At 36.4% G+C, this 20,321-nt stretch overlaps 2 protein-coding genes across 2 annotated transcripts; both read right to left on the bottom strand.

Moving 5' to 3' along the window:
• Positions 1-7,939: 7,939 nt before the first annotated feature.
• On the bottom strand, positions 7,940-9,169 carry LOC140791712 (zinc finger protein GIS3). Its single transcript, XM_073142343.1, has one exon. The coding sequence runs from the start codon at positions 8,707-8,709 to the stop codon at positions 8,050-8,052; it is 660 nt and encodes a 219-aa protein (XP_072998444.1). The 5' UTR covers positions 8,710-9,169; the 3' UTR covers positions 7,940-8,049.
• Positions 9,170-17,741: 8,572 nt separating this feature from the next.
• LOC140793010 (uncharacterized) lies at positions 17,742-18,445 on the bottom strand. The gene has a single exon (XM_073144319.1). It carries the CDS (start codon positions 18,381-18,383, stop codon positions 17,883-17,885), a length of 501 nt encoding a protein of 166 aa, XP_073000420.1. The 5' UTR covers positions 18,384-18,445; the 3' UTR covers positions 17,742-17,882.
• Between the last annotated feature and the right edge of the window lie 1,876 nt (positions 18,446-20,321).

Raw genomic sequence — 20,321 nt, 5'->3', positions numbered from 1 at the left:
CACCAGCCATTTGACTCAAGAAAGTGAGCTTCATAGTATCTTGCTTGAATTTGGGTCTCAGGAGAGCGTTGTTATATTTTGATGCAATGCTTGTTCTGTGCAAAGGTAACAGCATCAATAGAAAGATTATACTATGTTATTTGTGTTCCACTTTTCCTTATTAACTTCATTTAATGTTTTCATAAACCACTCAGGAGTTGCTTAATGTATAAATTCATTGCTTCATCATGGATCTAGCGGCCTTTGAACATGGTTATGTTTTTTGAGAAGTGATTCTTACATTTATTCAGTCTTTATTCTGCTACTAGAAAATAGCACAAGGCTTAAGATGGAGCATTCCACATTATGGCCAAGAAGAAGAAGCTACTATAGATTTGAAGAAGGTGGGGTTGTTGAACACAAAAGACTATCCATTTATCCAATAAGAGAGGCATGTCATACCTACAAATAATGTACCTTGATATTTACCACAAGTCAAGGGCGCCGAGGGATATCTAAAAGAATTTAGAGTGGCCATTTCTATTATGATCCGATTTGTTACTAAATGTGATAATTTTGTGTAACTGACTGGTAGATAATAATTTTTCATGCTGGAAGTGATGGCGATTACTAATATGTTACATAATATTGATTTTCTTTTTAATGTGTTTTAGCTCTTAGAGCCTTTATCTGAGAAAGTTTATGACATATTAAATTTGAGTTAATGCTTAAGTTCTTGGCAACATTCACTATTTACTTTTTTCTGTTAATGATAAACCATGGAATTGAAATCTGGGCCAGCATGTGGACCAGGTATGTTCATCTTTTCATTAGCATCAATCTGACTTTCGTATGTGTCAAATTTCTAGCCAGTGCAAGAAGTATTTTTGAAGCTTTTCTTGATTTTCTTCTATGGAGGTTCCCAATTAGGGGTGGGTAAGCCAACTCCAGGAGATGCTTTGATGAATTTGAGGTATAGACATGAACATGCGGTGGCCACCGGAGGAAAAGAAGGTATTCAACCCTTGCCCATTGTAGTTAACTTGACTTTTTCTGTTACAGTATATTAGTGGTTCTAATGTTTGATTTGATGAGGGATTTGTTTTTGGACTTATGCATGGAATTAGCAATGTTCATATCTGTGCTGATTAAAATTTGGTTGCTGGAGAGGTATATCATATGGTTGAGGGTGGTAAGAAAGATATGGTGTAGTACCAACATAATGAACTTGGTGACAGTGAACATAGGGATATTGCTCGTAATTTCCTTATTTTACCCTATCCCCTGAGGTTTGTTTCTCACTTTATTATGGAGTTTTGATTTCTTGAAAATCAAGGTTTTGAAATTCTCGAAAGTTTGTACTTTGTAAGAAGAGCGGAAGTTTGATTTTGTGTTTTCTCGTGACAGAGGAATACAGGACTACTATTTAATTAAATTGATAAATGCAATCAAAATTTGGACGATCTTCCTGTAATTTTTTTTGACACTTGTACTATTACCTAATGAAAGTTGTCCTTTGTTACTGTTATTCACATTGTAAATATCACCATTTCAATCTGATAAAATAATATGTTGGTCAACCCAACCTAGCAGCCATTGATCAACTCAACTGTATGAAATAGATCTAAGGAGATCTTGTGTAATGTAATGTGTAATGTGAATTTAGGGGGAGTAGATGATGTTTATAGCAGTTGGCAACATATAATCTGTGTATGAACTAAATAGTTTATTTGCATGGTTCTAATTCTGGTCTTTCCTTAAGATGTTACCGAAGACAAACTTATTACTGATTTTAGCAGTTTTAGGCTTTATTTTGTTCCAAGTTATTTTAATACAACGACAATAAGCAGCTAAGCCCATCTAGTTGGTTCAGTTATCTAATGTAACAGAAAATACTAAAATCAATCAATTCTAAAAGTACTAAAAAGAACCATAATAAATAATAAAAAACTATGATTTGAAGAGGAAGTTTGTTCTGATGCCATATTGTCATTTACCACGACGGTGTTCATGATAAAGTCTTCATCTATGCTCATTTGAAGCTAAAATTGTAGAAAATCAGATCTATTGATCCACGTGTAATATTTAAGTTCTTACAACAGAAAGTTCTTTTGTGGATAAAATTTGTGGTTCTAACTTTTTGACAAACTTGATGTATGGTTTATCCAGGCACGAAAGTACAGTTGAAAGGGCTTCACGAGCAAAGGTTGTTTATGGTAGTCCTAATATGAATAGAGCTTTCGTCTTTTGAGTACATGAATCACCAGTTGATGTGGAATGCATTTTCGGTATAACCTCTCTTAAGCTCCGGAAATTTAATTGTTATTGTTACAAATATTTATTATGATAAATTTTACCATCTTCTTGGTTTTGAAAAGTTGCTCTCTGGGAGTCTGGCTATAGGTTTTAAAATCTCATACTAACCTGATTTGGAAACTGATAGTTTGGCCAAAGTAGATAAAATTCTTGTTCGTAAGAACTAGGTATTCATACAAGCTAACAAATTTTCTTGTGGTCACCATTTGGTTCAGCTTCTTGTTATTATCTTCTCACGTGCTTTAATATGCTAGCAACAATGAGATATTTCTGATTATCTTATAACTGTTTGAGTAGTACAAGCATGAACTATACAGATTAGCAGAAAAATCTGATCATATGTTTCTTAATACCACAATACATGAATTCTATTTAGTCATGCTCAACTCAGCATCTCTATGCAACCATTGCTAGGATTTATTGATAGCATTGACCTTGCAGATCCATAATTGTTCTATGTTTTCTTTGATTAGCAATGTTTTACAATTTTTTCTCTTTGATCTGCTGATATACAGGAGTTTTTACTATCACGCTCTTATGAAATAATTAAATTCATTATTGTTATACAGGAAATGTCGTCCTTAGTCAACAAATTTCTTCTCTCATCCTAAAAGGATAAATCACTTGGCTTTCCCACTGATGATGCAGAGTGTCCCATGTGCCATTCAACTCCTGGCATTCCCTTCATGGCTATTCCTCATCATCACAGGTACTTGTACTTACTTTTAATCTCATCTTGATTAACAACATTTGCATATTCTCCATACCGCTTCTTCATCTAATTTAATGTAACATTAAGTAACACATTTTCTCTAAGAAACTCTATTCTCTACTTCACTGTACGGTTGAGTAGTCCTGTCACTAAAATTTCTGATTTTGTTTATTTCTCATCTGTTAAAGTAAATTTTAATTTTATTTTTCAATTCCCTCAGCTGTTCTTGCACATCAAAGTAATTCTACTCCTTTATTTGTTTTAGTGAAGCTTGTATAATTCGTCAATTCACTAAAGTTTGATAAACTTTCTTTTGCATTTCATAATGTTCTTGATATAAAAGATCGAATGATAAATACTCATATGATAGGGTATTAATGAAAATACGAGCAGAGTATAAGGTATAAATTGTAAAATTCCCTTTAACTAATTTTTGTCATCAAGCCTGACCTAATTTACTTTGAGAGCACTTGTTTCAGGCCAGAACTTTTTGGGCTAGGCCATTAGATTCTCAGGCATGGCCATACAACAATCTAGGATCGTAGTGGTTATTCAACATTTACATATCATTCATCTGCATCCTATAAGATTAACACTTGGAGATGAGCACTTGTCTTGAGCATACCTGCTGGTTAAGAAGTACCTCAAATTTTTAAGCTACCAACTGCATGGCTTTTTTTAGGCAAAGCTCCCATGTGTCAATCCAGATACTTATCCAAGTATTGGGTGAGACCTTAAAATTCCATTTGGTTGCTGCTTAACTCGCCCTTTATCTGCGAACAGGGGGAGAGTTAGGCGCGAAGTCAAATGCTCCTAAAACAATATCTCTCTCTAAATCTCAATAAAGTAGATTAAATGGGGTTATAAACTTTTTCTAGATCATAACTCTTTATAAATGATAGTGAAGAATTAGCTTATATATTTATATAGTAAAGGGAGAAGTACATAATGATTCAAGGAATTACTTGAATCACTACATCTGACATCTTTTGGATAACTTTTTAGGAATAACTTTTGGTAGAATTATCATCAAATCCCACTACAGAATAATATGTTTCCATAAAATTAGCTTTGGCTTCTTGTTAATATAAAGAAATTGCAAATGCAATTGGAACTTATACTAACCTATCCAATAATTGTGAGACATTCTCACCAATTAATAGCCGACTCCATAACGAAAGTGAAAGCATGTACTCATTTCCATAAAGGGTGCCAGCTTTTATCTGATCAAATCATCAACTATCCACCCTATGTCCTTTCATCTTTTATATACTGTCATCTAATAGATCTTTTGCTATAATAATAGTGCCCATTCTTTATAGTAACTAAAGCTTTGGGTGCTCTACAGTCTACCCCCTTTGAGAGTACCTTGCTTCTTGTCACTACTTGTTGATCAATGACTGGTAGTTGCTCCTTGGTCCCACTCAATTGAGTATTTTGACTCAAATGTCTCCCTTGATCTAAAGGAAGTCACTCCTCTTGCTCTCAATTAGTCCCCAAAAGGTGGAACCCCTTTCCAGTTGCAAGTAATTATGGTGCTGCATAGACTCATAGTGGAGGTAGAACCCCTTTATATTACCCTAATATCTCCCACTCTTGTTAAATTGTGTGCAGCCACTTTTTTAATTTCTTATCTTCACCTTTGGATGGCATCTTAGCTTCCCCTTTGACCCAAGTAGAGTGCATTTGGAAATTTTTAAACAAGGATTGTTTGAAGACTAATACGTAAGCTCTTAGTTGCAACTGCTAACTTTCGGCGCCTATATATGTATAGGAAACCTCTGTGGGAAAAGAGCTTTAAATTTGGGTCCACATTTGAATCACCATCCAATTGGGGTGAGGTTGACATTAAGAGTACAAGAGTCTTCAATCTTTATTAGATCATAACAAAGTGTTTGCATATCTCACCTCCTGAGATTTGTTTGTAGTTGGGCATCTTGGTGATGGTGGCCCACATGGCTCTTAAGCAAGTGTACTTTCTCTACTCAAAAGGGAAACTTATTCCTTTCGCAAGGATGGGATTATTTAGTTGGTTGTGGATTATGATGCCACTAAGAATAACCTGGATTTTGTATACCAAACTAAAAGTTGAAGCCATCTGTAATATCTAAAGGCTTTTAAATAAAAAATGATCGATGTGGAATTATTCGGTTTTCCTTAGGTTCACTGGTATCCAAGTTTTTCAGTATTGCTTGCTTTATTTGCTGGTCTACAGATAAGAATAATATTTTCAATGATTTCTTGTTCATTTAAGTAGGTTTCTTTTTGGTTGGAATAGAGATTGTTGATTCATAAATTTAACCTGCACTAAAAGTTAAACACAAGCAACCTTTGCTTCTTGAAGGAAATGGAGCAAATTTGTATGAATTCCTACGCTAGGGCTATATTTTAGCTTCCAGTCTTAAATTTACTGTTCCATTCTATTAGTTGCATTATCTCGTTCTTCATTCATGCTGCACTTGCTATGAATTAATCAAGTCTTTGATGAATAGTTCACTGAAATGTTAATTTGATAAAAGAACAGAAAATACGACATATCTCACCATCAGGCACAAAAAGGCATTTGGAATCCACCATAAGAAAACATAGAGCAAGTCCTCGAGCAAAGCAAGATAGTACTGGAAGATGATGGTTGTGATTGATATCGAATTGCCAATAGAATTGTCCATTAAAGATCAATTTAGTTCTCAAATTTACCTTCTATTTCCCTCTTATTCATGACGTTTTGCTTCAAGTGCATTGATTCTTAAAACATTTGCATCATATCTCTTGAAGAGTAAGTTTTGGCATTACAATTTGTTACTCCATACCAAAATTCTAGCTGTAGAATGACAGTGATGTCGTTCACATTGAGATAGATTAGGAGCCAATAAGAGAATTGATGTTGGAATTCAAGTGACTTGGATATAGGCAGGATGTGCCCACCTTAGAATTGGACGAAACTTGTTAGGGATATGAGAAATGTGAAAATGATTAAAAGTCGTACAGTCTTTTAGGTTGTCATGTAGCATGTGTGGAGGGGCGTTTGAGTTGAGTTATTGATAAATGTTTATCCTATGGCTGAATAAGTTCGTTTTATTCTTATTTGAATTTCAAGATATTCCGACCCTTCCCTGCCTTGCATCATTATACCCCATGTCTGATACTTCTACCGACTTTTATATCTAGAATAGAGAAGGACTTGCATCAGTTTATTCCTTTTACATATGATTTAGTAGCTTAGAGGTCAGATCATTCACACCCTCCATCACTGCTTTACGAGAGTTTCCTTCAACTTCTCTGCATCACAATCATGTCATATCACTTATTGACTTAGGCAACATACTAAACTAAAAGCACTTCCCCAAATTGCTTGTATTCTAGGAGAGATTGGCAATTGCAACTAGTTTGCAGGATCTCCTAAGTGATAGATTTGGTCACCTTGGTCATTCTTTAATTCAAAATGGTACTCTATTTTATTCTAAAATAAAGTGAATGCTTTGAAGACTAATCAAAAGCATCACTTTCTTGAAAAAGAAAAAGAAGAACTTGCAAGATATACTATGTCCTAGTCATGTTAAACTAAGAAGACAAGCAACACAGGATCCCAAGATGATGCAAGCACGGATTATTGGTTGAAAGGTCCATTTCAAGGGAGATGATGATGGTAACCACATGGTTAAGATCCAAACTCTAGTTGTTCTTGTTGTTTAGGAACATCCTATGAAAACATTGTACATGCATAAAAAATACATACTAGTCTATGTTGATTACTTATATTCATGCTATGGCCAAGTTATCTAAAAAAATTTTATCAAGTTTGCTTTGATATTAGAACTGTGTTGTAGCATAATGACAAATGGGTCTCCAATACATAAATTATTATATATATACATAGGTGAAGCTAGAGATAGAGAGAGAATGGGTGGTGGGGATTAGAATATTATGTTCAAATTATTAATTTAAGTGATACGAATCTTAGGATGATCCATCCATCACTCGCTATTACTGTGCACATGTTGACTAACTAATCCAAGTTAGCAAAATAATTAATTAGCTAGTGCCATTTAGGAAAAGGCTTAGCCTAGTACCCTATTTGATTTAAATATGTACATGGATAAGTACTTTCTCCTTTTATATTTGCGTGCGTTTCGGGTGATGAATGCTGCGTCGTACGTGGCCAATCACTCCTACAACTACCAATACAGGGGATTCGAGCAACGTGATGCGATTTCGATCACGTGATCACGTCGAACAGCAAGCATCCTGTAGAAGGCCAACCACTTCACGAAACGTATAGCAACGGTCCAGAACCCCTCCTCCTCCCTACACCTCCTAAGCTGAGTTTCTCCGCCTCCTAAGCTGACTCGGATGTTCGGACTCCAGGGACACGAGCGGGTCCCAGTCGGATCTAATCAAAGATACGCGGGACCTTACCATAAAAAGAAAATTATTAAGGGGGGTTTTACCCAGATTTCCTTGACGTAAGGTTCGTACAATATTAAGTAAAAGAAGCCATCATTCCAGGGAAGCAAAATACAACATTGCTAGCTTCCTCTTTTCTAATATATATATATATATATATATATATATATAAATGTATATGTATTTTTTGTTTTTTATTTATCGTTTTAAATATTAGACCATCAGTATATGAGACGTTTAAGAGAATTTTTTTCTATTTTTTACATGTTAGATTATATCAGTATGTATCATCTGATGTGATATGCTGATTGTGAGTTATGAAAGATGCAAAACTCAAATAAAATTCAACCAAAAGACTATATGTTAATAAAAGGACGAGAATTTACCTTTTTCTCCGCCCCCACTAACAACAGCTGCATGGATTGAGAGAATGTTTTTTTTTTTTTTTTTTTTTTTTTTTTTACCATTTTACTTGGGGTGTTTTGAAGCATTACCCAGTAAAAATAACACTAGAATTCTAGAATCCAATTGAAGAAAATAATAATAGTAATAATAATAGGAGGGAAAAATCTACATGGGTCATCACAACGAAGTCTTATAAAGATCCACCGTGCGAGATCAAAGAAGCCAACACAGGCTCAGGAGCCGGCCGGCGCGAGGCTGAGCTGGAGGTCCAACCCGAATGAGTCCTCGGATCCGGCCGCATCTCCCGGCGATGAGAACCGCGCCAGAGACGAGGCGGGCCCCACCTGGAGATGCGGCGGCTGGCGGTAGGAGAATCCTCCGGCGGCGGCGGGTGGAGCAGGAGGAGGAGCGGAGGGGAAGAGGCCACCGTGCGACACGTGGAACGGGGCCGGCGAGGCGGTGGCGGCGGCGGCCGCGGCCGCGGCGCGAGAGAAGTAGACCCAGCTGGTGGGCCCCGCCGCCGGCTCGTGGAGGAGGTGCGGGGCCGGGGCGAAGGCGGAGACCATGGGGTTGGCCGGCCGCGGGTACAGCGCACCGGGCGGTGACCGGAACCCGGAGGAGGCATGGAGCTGCGCGCGCTTGAGTTGCTGCCGCTCCTTCTTGTGTGCGTTCTGGTGACCGCCCAGCGCTTGGGAGTTGGCGAACTCGCGGCAGCAGTACTGGCACTCGTACTTCCTCCCGTCCCCTGCTGCGCCGCCCCCGCCGGAGGCGGTGGCCGTGGTGGTGGACGACGAGGACGAGTCCGATCCGAACCCGTTAACCTGTGTCTGCTGATCCGGCTCCTCCTCCTCGGACACGTGGAAGCCGAACAGCTTCAGCCTTGGGCTGCTCATGTTCCTGGCTTTGCACCGGATCCTCACAATTACAGCTATGGAAGAAGAAGAAGAAGAAGAAGAAGAGGACTGGAGGAGGAAACGGAAAGACTAACTAACTACTGCATGTATGAAGAATCGAGATGAGAGGGGTGGTGATATATAAATATATCCATGTACGTGAGGGGGGATGGCTTGGCTTGAGGAAGTTTATATAAGTAGTTGGGAAAAAGGAGGAGAGGAGTCGCACAGCTAGCTGCACACAGGGGCTAGAGGAAACTGAAATGGATGAGATATGAATGATATGAATATGTGGTAAATATATAATAAAATAATGCTATCTAGGTGAACTTATTTTTTAGAGAGAGAGAGGTGGGGAACAGAACCAAGAGACAAGAGGGAGACTAGATTGCGCTTGTCTCGGTCTCTGCTGTGGGGCTTTTATATAACACTATAATAAGTCTAAGCAATTTTGCTTTCTGAACCTTGTCTTTTTTCTATTCTCACTCTTTTCTCATATAGACTCGCATCTTTATAGTGTGTTGTATAGTTTAAATACTGATCGAGGACCAATCACTAACACAAGTAGCTGAGGCTTCAAATTCAATGAATTATGTCAAGCAAGAGTGGAGCCAAACTAAAATGCTAGTGGGGGAGCCAAGTTCTAGGCGAGCGAGAATGATTCACTCCCCGTGGTGGGTTTGCTAGCTTCTCTTATCTTTTTTTTTTCTCTTTATCTTGCTCATCTTTTCTCTCACCTTACCTTTTTTCGCCCTCGTTGTCACCAATCTCACATCCCCTTCATCTTCCAGGTCAATGCCGTCAATTTTACCTTAGCTCCTTCATTAGCTATCCATGTTAGTGCTGCCATAGCTGAGCAACATGGATCTCACCATGATCCCTCCCTCGAACTGCTGTGGCCACAGACTGGGCTGAGAGTTATAAAACTAGCCAAATCTCGACCTCTCCTCAACCTCAATAGTCGTTGGCTCGTTTTTGCCTTGTCCACACCTCGCTCTATGCCTTGTCGCGCCTAGCCCTCTTCCAGCTCCGACGATGGCTAAGAACTGTCATAGTTTTGCCGCATTAGGGTTATTTGTTTCTAAGATTGACTGCCTTGAGAAATTATATCAAGGATGTATTAGGCAGATCGACTGCCCTCCCCCTCTCCTCATTTGTTTTTTTTTTCTTTGCTCTAAGTTCTGGTTCTAATTTTTTAGGATTTCTCAAATGGGGTATTTCAAGTGATTTATTGTTAAAGTCACTGAACTTCTTCACTAACGAGCCTGAATTCATGCATGAGTCTACTCCTTAGCCGGTGCTCAGTCTTCAAAGACTTATGTTGTTCTTCGTGTAGTGTTGCCGGCCCGCCAAGCGGGTGGCTTGCTTCTAAAGCATTTGCTCTATCTCCTTTATATTATTGTGCTTGAGTGCTTGCTTAGATACATGCTTTAATTATTATTCAATCTATAATACAGCCAAGTGTGAGACTTGACCTTAGGACTTTTGTCGTATTTTTCCTCTCTTCCTTTATATCACTTTATAATCGGTTGCCTGGACTGAATGATATGATCAATCTACGAATTTTTTATTATTAAAAAAATGCTAGTAGGGCGCCAATTATATTATTTTGTGTGTAAAAATGGCTTATACGTACAAACTCATATGCACAAAAGCTATTAACCTAATTATATTGCTGTCACTTACATTGAGTGTATCATATATATTCTGCGGTAACCTAATTATCGGAGACGGCTGACCAAGTTATCTGAAATAGTAGAAATATAAGGTTTGAACTGGAAATATGGTTGAATATAGGGTGTAATATGCAAAATTGACATATATAACTATGTGAGCAATTGAGGATGGAAATAGGAGCTAGAGATGGATAGCTCCAGTAGTGCACTGTAGTCATATTAAAGGGTTGGAAGCTTTGTGTTGTGTATAGGCTGGACAGGGAATAAAATAATTGGCATAACAATAGGGCATGGATAATGGCCCATTAATTGTGGTTTTGAGTGAGTGGGTGTCACTTAGCCTGAGCCCTATTTGGCTGTTTCCTGTCAAGTGGTTGTGCAGCCATGTGGGGAGTGTGCTCCCCATTTAGGTTTTTAGGAGGTAGACATTCTTTAAGGATATTATTGAGACCACTAGAGACAGGATACTCCCCCATTAATGCTGCCATATAACCTTAATCATCACCCATCTTCTTGGTTTATTTTCTTATTCTTTTCATTATTATTCAAAAATAAATAAATCCTATCTTGTTCTCTAGAGAGGTTCTTGTTGTCTTTAGGAGTCACACATAAGAAATTTAATCTTAGTAAAGTAAAAGTTATAACATGTGAATGATTACACCTAATTTGCATCTAAGAAGTGCACTTAAAAGTTGTTCTTAAATAATTTTATGCAAGAACCTAATATTCCATTAAAAAAATGACCAAAAGTATTAAGAAACAAATGTTCTCGATTAGTTAATCCTCCACACTAAATCTACAATTATTTTTAAAGGGATAACTAGTTAATACCCAAGAAAATTATATTTAAGAGATGCACATAAAATTATTCTCAACAGATCTTATATATAAAACAAACTAGGCCTAAGTAAAAGAAAATTTAATTCGACGACTGCAATGGTATAATATTCAATAAAGATGGCCGAAAGTATTAGTAACCACTTTATTTCTATTCATTTTCTTCTCTTTTTATATTGCCCCGGAATCAAACATATGTTTTTCAATTAGTTTTAATTCTCTTCACCAAAACTATGATTTTTTTTAAGGGATACCAGCTTAAATTTTGGGAGTTAATAATCATATTGGTCAAGTAACAAATAGATAAAATGTCAATTTTAGTCCTCGATAGATCTAGAAATAAAAGCTTGTTTCAGAAATTCATTGATATGTATTGAATGGCTACTATATGGTTTCAGATTGGCTTGAATTTAAATGTCTATATCTATTAGAAAAGTAATAATCTTTTCTTAAAAATAGGAAATGAGCAAAAAGAAAAAAAAAAAATATATATATATATATATATATATATAATAATATAAAATACACTGGTTGTAGCCTCTATCCTCATGTACAAATTTTTTAAAGAAAATAGAAGATACCATATCATACTAAGATTTGGTCTAATCTAGCTAGGAAATAATTAATTACTAATAAGAGAACCACTTCTTGTGATATCTACCTATGTTTCTTGTAGTGCAACTCATCATAAATTAAGAAATTCATATATGGTCATATTAAGATGCATTGCTCTAAAAAATAAATAATTTATGATTCCTTTCATCCATTATTCCAAAAAATTATAGTTTCTTTTGAAAACCTAAAGTGAGGGAAAAGAATATCCAACTCTCCTTTGTACGTTTCTGATAGGGTGAAGTTGCCGAGATTGACGTTAGACCTAGCTATTGTTTTGTATATAACGTGGGATCAAACTTTTGGTTTAGACTTAAGATGAGAAATCTCTTGGAATCCTACTACTAACCACAAAGAAAGAAAGAATTTTTATTGTTATTATTTTTTCTAACGTATTCTCCACCATCCTAAAATTCCCTCCTCATCTCCTCCTCCTCCTCCTCCTCCTCCTCCTCCTCTTCTAAAGTCTTTCTCCAACTTATAAACAAGGCCCACCTTGCCCCCCATTGGTTTTGCTCATCTATTCTATGCCTTTCTCATCTCATTCAAGTAACAATAAATCTTACCTAATGTCTGATTAGAAGAAAGGCAAGTGATGCTTCTTGTGCGGTAAGGAGATATGCATGCCTGGTTATCTTTCATACATTCATTTGCGGTGGATAGGAAGTATGTTAAATATATGATATGTATTATTAATCTGTTATTAGTTAATAGATAAAAACTAGGGTTTAATTCAAATTATAACATTCAAAATACAGCGAAAAAGAAATATATATAGCATTTGTATTCTTCATAGGGTTTACTTCTGCATCAAGCTACCATAACCTAAAAGCTAATGCGCTTTCACCAATAGTGGATAGTCCATAACTGTTACACCTAAAAGTTGACACTTTAGGAACATCTGGAATTGAAAGATTTCTCTTTTGATGCTGTAAATAGTCATCTTGATCTTCTAGGTGTTTGATGCAACTCATGGTTTTGTTAACTCACCAACTCTAAAATCAAAATAGAAAGAGCAAAAATGAACTTGATTCGATACATTATGATGAGTCCAAGAGATTGACTTAACTTAAAACGAGTGAAGACTTATATTTTAAATAACATATAGGCATGTTAGAATTTGAATCTATAGGATATCTACTTTGATATCATATTAACTCGCAGACTAATTTGAAAATATAAATTTTTAAAGCACAGTAATTTTTTTATATTTAATATTCTAATAGGTATAAGATATGGTTAAACACAGGAAGTGGTCATGATGTTGATATTCTGAAAACAAAATCATGATTATCATGATATTTTTACACTTGATTGTCCTTAGCCATGAAATAATTGAGATTCTCATGCATCTTAGGGGGGCCCTTAGGTTTATGTCTCTCTTGCTTGAGTTGGGAACATTAGTTGGTCCAGGTCTTTTCTCCCATAGTTTTTCTTCTGTTAGCCCCCTCACTCATTAGAAAGTGGTTGAAGTGACCATTTCAGATATCAGTCATGTTACTCCTCACATCTATGCATCACTCCCCTAGCTTTCAGATTCCCTAGCCTTGCCATGGTGAACCTACTAGAAAGAATTCCCTAGTGATGTGAGGAACAAAGTGGGCAAAGTTTTATAATGAAAAAGACTTTGGCTTCTTTAACTTCATCAAAGGTCCTTTTCTTTGTCCTCCCCCCTGTTCTTAGCTTCCTTATAAAATGAGTAACATTAATTGTAGGACCACCATTCCCCTTGCCAATCTTTGTATGCACACATAAATGATGATGATGAGGCATGTCTAAAAGGAGCTTCAATAGATGGTCAGAAGGACAATGGACCTAAGGCTCATTTGCTAGGGTAGCAAAGCACATGGCCTTTTCCACCTTAAATCTATGAACAGTCCTTGATCATGAATTAGTTTATGTGTGCTAAGGATCTAAGGTTTGTATGCTAAGGATCTAAGAGTTAGTTAGTTACACTTGGGACCCTTTGAATTGTTGCTTTTATTTTCTTTTAGACATTCTCATTTAGTATATTTTTTTTTTATGACATATTGACTCTCTCATTCTCAACTATGCAAAATCTCTTAAATGTCTCTTTCGTTAAATAATTGCCCATTAAATTTTTTAATACATTAAATATCAATGTATTAGTCGCTTAACCAATTGACCTTATTTTGGAGGGAAGATAAAATTTCATCTATCATTGCCCCTTGTTTTAAATTTGTGAATAAATTATTCTTTTCAAATTTTCTGTCTTTATCGTCAAGAGTGTTGGAGGTATTACATAGTCGAGAAGTCAATATCATGAAAAATAGATGAAAAGATCTAAGAGGAAATAACATATGCTTTATGTGAATTATAGAAAGTTTTTGGTTTTTGGTTTCATAGTCTTCTTACTACCTCATAGTTTATGGATAGTCATCAAATCATCCACACACACTCTCTCTTCTTTCTCTTTCTTAGGGAGGAGTATCAGACAAAAGACAACCTCACTTGAGTGCCCAATAGGTCAAAAAGCTTTCTTGTACATTGAAGTGGTCTCCACCTTTTGCCCAAAGCACTTCATTTAGAACTTAATCATACCATATATCTTGTTGTTAATTGCAAGACTAAAGTTGGCAGCATATAAGATCACCCAAATCGTACCTAGGCCCCCACCAAGTTGTGTTCCTAAAGGAAATTGAGACTCCTATGAAAATAATTGCACAAGTCACCACTTCCAATCTTAAATTATCACATACCCATCAACTTAGCAACCATATCTCTTTCTTTCTTTCTTTTCCCCCCACAACAATTGCTTTGAAGAACCCACCAAGATTAAAGTAATGGGTATGTGTTAATAATTGAGTTGGTCTCTTCCTTTAGAATAAGTTTGAAACTTGTTAACAATCCAAGCAATGTGGGCAGGAACTCTAGAATATGCCCCCTTGTGTTCAAGTGACATTACCTGCCCCAATAATTTATTAGCTTGAGATTGGGTGGATTTTACTTAAAGTCATGTGAAGTGATTCTAATCCAATACTTAATTAATTGCCCAGTGACATAGAAACTAATCCTAGGCCATAGTCTAGAATCTAGAATGTCTAAAGATTTATTAACCATATAATTAATCCCATCATGTGGATTAAATTACTAGTTTAACCAACACTATGTAGGTTACGACTACGATCGAGACACTTAATATTAGGCATCTACTACGGATGCATTAAGTAATGACAGTTGGATGCACATGGACTTAGGGGGGATTATATTAAACCATCATTTGATGTGTGATTAGATGCCTATTGAGAAGATGATTAGCTACTTCTTGAGTCTAACTCCTAAAAGCAATTGATGAGGTGAAGTAGAAGTTAGATTGGTTTTTGTAACCAAGGTCAAAACTACAGTTTTGACAACAGAGATTGTAATACCTTATGATGTGTGAAATAAGTTATCTTTATCTTCTTTTCTGTTCTTGTCTCTTGGCTATAATCTCCTAACTACTCCATGAATTTGCTCTGATTGTGATAGCCCATGTTAGTAGTGTAGTAATACAACTTCAAGCCAAACTCAAGACTAATTAATTAAATCTCAGACAAGTTACTCAAATAAGGGATTCATGAAAAGCATTTTATAATCATCTTATCTATACTTGTGTATACAATTTTTGGCCTTTCTTTGAACTCTTTATGCACTTCTCTCTCAATTAAAAAGAAAGTTCATATGAAAAGGACTACTAGGAAGGCAGTGCATCTTTGAACAGTTTTGTTCAAGTTTCAGCAACCCTGTAACAGTTGGGGCTCAGGACAAGGTTCAAGTTAATACCCAAATTTATTGTCTTAAATCATCAATAAAGCTATCTCTGAGATTAATGTTTGCAATTTTGTGTGATCTGAGTATGCAATGGCATCTATTCCACCTAACTTTCAGAAGATATAACAGACAATTTGAGCACAATTATGCCAGCTTGTCTTTACTTCAAGTGCTGCATTCCCTTCCATCAGTGTCATACCTAGCAAGGATTCCTCTTGTAACTCTTGTATGTTCCTGAAGTAGTAGCATATGGTAAAAGAAGTAGTACAATATTGATGGATTAGATAGTTCACTCTGTCTTTTACTGAAAGATCCATGCAGTAACCATCTTGTGAGCAACCAGGACAATGGCTATAAGCCACCAGTAATTGGTCCTATCAATAGTTTTGTCCACAAACAGTACGGAATAAAGTACTGGTAGGATTGGTTCAGATTGGTGAAAGTTCTAGGTCTGCATCCTGTCGCTCTGCAGTGGATTAGTTACTCCAAACTCACAATCCTGAATCATGCATGATATTGAGCGCTAGTCCCTTTATCTAGCCTACGCAAACAAAAAGAGATTTGTAATACTGTTTGAATATTCTAGCTGAAAACCATGCAAATATGCAGTAGTACTAGCCCAGGCAGGTCTTAGGTGGGTCAAACCCTGATACTGTTCATATGGGCCAATTTGGAACTCAAAACTTCTGGCCCAAATTCATATCAACTTGGTTTTTAATTATACCAAACATTCTCTATAACTTTGCATTACTGAACACATGTATACTTATAAACACCCACAAACCAACAATCTCAAACATTACAAGAAACTAATAACATGCAAACAATAAAAAGAATAGCAGACCTCCAAGTAAGTACTCCTCAGTTCATCAACATGGTGTTTTGTCTCCTAAAACTTGCAATAGATCTCCTCATGACCACTTTGTTGCCAGTACTCCTCTCCACTCTCCCTTGCTCAACTGCAAGCTCCTTCAATTCCTTGATGCATGAATAGCTCTTCCTCATGGATATATCACCACTTCTTCCCCTCCTTGCATCCACCTTCATAGCCATTGCCTCCGGCCGCTGACGGGCCAGCGGCAAGGCTGCGGTGGGCTTCTTGTTCTCCTTCCTAAAAGCCATGGAGGAAATTATGGAGGTTGTGCTTCTCTTAGTAGGCATAGAGAGAGTAAGAGCCTTCTTAGTCCTAAGTTTCCATTCTCTTAGCTCGGCGTAGGCCGAGTACATAGGCCCACGCCGCAGCGAGACGAACTCAGGGAAGAGAGACATGGCTTTGAGGTAATCATCATGGTGGTTTTGGTTTTGTAGTAGTTGTGTGGATTCTCTCATGGTTGATGAGGCCTTTGCTTCGTTCTTCTTCTATATATCATGGGGTTGATATGATGCTGGCCGGCCTTCCAACGGTCAAATTTTATGAAGGGAAAAAGGGTTACTAACTTTTCCTCTAAATATTTTCCATGCTGAGATTGTCTCCAACGGCTAGAGTTTATAAGTTTGCTTGGCTTTGTGTTAGGGTATAACTTCCACTTGGAGAAATCTAAGAATTGCAATTTAGGACCCCCATAATTCATTAGTCTTTTCTTTAGTCTTTTATTAGAGTTGGTAAAGTAGAAATAGTGGAATGCAAAATTCCATAGTCTTTTAGTAGTTATTAAAAACAGACCTAGATGGTGATTAAGATTGTTACCTAATAACTTAATAATTGCAGAAAATAGTGTATTCTTTTGGAAAGTCAAGCAACCTTAGTATAAAAAAAATGACCACAAAATCTAGTTGGAAAAGGTTTTATATGTGAACTAATTTTTTATTTTATTTTATATAGACACTCTTTTCGACTTGACTGCCATTTAAAGTTTTGAAATGCAAGTCTAAGAGGGTATTGAAAAAAAAGAAGCTATTCCACTACTTAGAAAATGCACTGAAACTCTATGTTTTTAAGATCATAAGAAACCGGTAGCTGATTTATATAAAACTTAAAAGTTTCATAGTAATTATACGTTGCATATCAGACATATATCAACTTAAAACAAGTATAATTCAAATGGTAGCTCCTAAGGTTCAACACTCACTGCTTTCTATGAAAAATATGCAGAAATTTTCACCGTAAGACCTCTTATTCACCCAGGTCAATTCAGGTAAAGAAAACAAAAACCCAAAAAGGATTTATTAAACACAAAGGAGTTTCAAACAAACAAAAGAAATAAGAAACTTGCCAAGGAACAAAACTGAGAACAATTACTGACACAACTTATAGAGTAAGCATAGCCAAACAATCTATCAACAGCTTCTCCGGAGCATCTCCTTGTACTGTTCTAAAGATTCTTGCCTCTGGATCCTCATCTCCTCATAGAATCTCTCTATAAACCTCTCCGCTCGCCGGTCCACCGACACTTCATCGTCCTCTCCTGATTCCGCCATTTCAATCGGGTCTCTTTCGACGCCATCTCCGCTCGCGGACGAGACCTCCAATTCATCGTCCCGACCGCCGTCAACAACAGACACCGCGCGGTCGCCGCCGCACAATAGCAATGATAGAATGCGGCTTTTCTTCTTCTTCTTTGAATCCCAGGGGCGGTAGAAGAGGGGGGTATTGGAAGGTGAGAACTCATAAGCTCCTATGTACGCATAGTGGTAATGCCTAAAGAGCTTGAGCCTCTTGGCTTTCTTGAAGAGGAGGAGTTTTCGAGTGATGGGTCTCTTGAACTTGGCCATGGGGGTGATGGAGAGGGCTATGAAGTCCAATGCCCGTCCTAGAATTGGGTTTCTCTTCCTTGGCATTGCTTTTGCTCTTCTCTTCCCTCTCTTTCCTTTCTTTCAAATGAACTCGGAGTGTGGATTCTTTTGTGGGTGTTTTGGGTTTTTAAGGAGGAGGAATTGAGTGGAGGACAAGAATACGCGGGTGTTTGCTTCGGTGGGTCAAGCTGGAAAGTGGAGTTAAGGTCGGTGGATTTGGATTAAAATTATTTTTTGAATTTTTAAAAGTAGGTAGCCGTTGCTTGCTTCAAGTGGGGTTCCATTCCAAAGGGCAGAGGAGCCTCTGAATCCTACTTTCTGAATTCATTACTGTGCATAGATTTTTAATATTTCTAGTTTTGTTTTCTTAATCTCATATATGGATGGAGCTTGTTCTAATTTCTTCTTGCAATGCTCACTACTATGGTTGCATTCTTGGGATGTACTCATTTTATAATTATGTGCATATTATTTTCGAATAGTATACAAGAAAAGTTCAAAGAGTTCCTTTTAGATGTAGACATTGCAGATGATTATATATATATATATTGATTAGAGAGAAATACAAATTTAATAGTGTTTAAATTTGAACTCGGAAATGCTTATGTGTCTCTAGCTATTTGAGTACTATGGGATTGTAGTATGATCTTACCTAATATAATTGAATAAAATTTTATGAAGAAGATAATATTTATTTTGTATTAGGACAATTAACATTATATAAGTTATGAACATAGTGAAGTCCGAAGCATCCCAAATTATTCTTGTTGCTTAATTTAAAAAATTAGAGCTCTTTGGATTCACAATTTCCAACTATTAGTGGAGCAGTTGGACATGCTTCAGTGGGGTCAGTCAACGCCTCTTGTTTGGGGCTCAAGAACTTTGTTGAGAATTGTAGGAGAAAAGATGCTTAAAGATTGTTGATCTCATACCTAATTGTAATAATAATTCATCAACTTGTATAATTAAATTTCTTAAACATTAATGGTTCTTCTTCAATTCCAATCATTCATTGTGATTGAGGGGAGTTGCAAGTTCTTCAGACCTCTCCATTGAATTAATGCAACTAGCCATTTTACTATCTACCAATTTATTTTCTTTTATTATATTGATGTACTATATAAGGGAGATCATAACATACCTAGACCATGCATATATAATTTACGATGGAAAATCCAAATATGGGCCTCTTTATAGACTAATAAAATTTAACTACTAAACTATCTACTTATGTATAATTATAATAAATTGGATGTTTTGCAAGATAATTTAGACCACTTGATCGCATCTTTATTATGTGATTACAAAATAAAATTATCTTGCAAACTACCCACCTAAATAGACCAGATGATCTAAACTGTTTACAAATAATGCTACGCCCATAAACTCTCTATAAATATTTTATAAAAAAATTTATGTGGCATAATCTTATCTATTACTAGTGATTGTCATGAATTGAGAAAGAAACAATAGACAAGATATGCCATACCAATCAATAAATAAACTGGTTAGGATTATTTTTTAAAAATTGTTTAGGTTTTTTGTCAGAAAAAATAAACAAAATGATAACTTGTAAAGTGGTAAAGATGGAATCACAACAAATCAAATATATAAATTGAAAGGTCTATAAATATTTCATTAGTTTTCCTTTGGTAACCCAAGTGACTACCCTAGTTAGGAACGGTTGACTCATGTTTGTTTATCACATGAGACATGGATTGGTTACCCAACCAAGTACGAGCTTTAAGGTTATTCCACACAAGTTTCCAAGATTAATCACTAATTAGTAATTATCCTCGTTTAATGTGCTATTAAAAATACCCAACTTCAAGTCACAAGGAAGCTTCCAATAGATCAAAGTAGCCACCTTTTTAGAACTCGAGTTATCCACGCATCTTTCCAAGTCCAATCAAGTGGCCGGAATCTTCTTTTATCTTCTTCTCTCTCCTTCAAATAATTGAAGTCGGTCGTGATATAAGTATT

This window comes from Typha latifolia, chromosome 7 (genome assembly GCF_019914945.1).
Source record: "Typha latifolia isolate L0001 chromosome 7, TyphaL0001v2, whole genome shotgun sequence".
Lineage (NCBI taxonomy): Eukaryota > Viridiplantae > Streptophyta > Magnoliopsida > Poales > Typhaceae > Typha > Typha latifolia.
The sequence above is the reverse complement of the archived record's forward strand: the minus strand, read 5'-3'. Positions and strand labels throughout refer to the sequence as shown.

Coding starts and splice junctions, on each gene's coding strand:
- LOC140791712 (XM_073142343.1), bottom strand. CDS start 8,709: ATGAGCAGCCCAAGGCTGAAGCTGTTCGGCTTCCACGTGTCCGAGGAG.
- LOC140793010 (XM_073144319.1), bottom strand. CDS start 18,383: ATGCCAAGGAAGAGAAACCCAATTCTAGGACGGGCATTGGACTTCATA.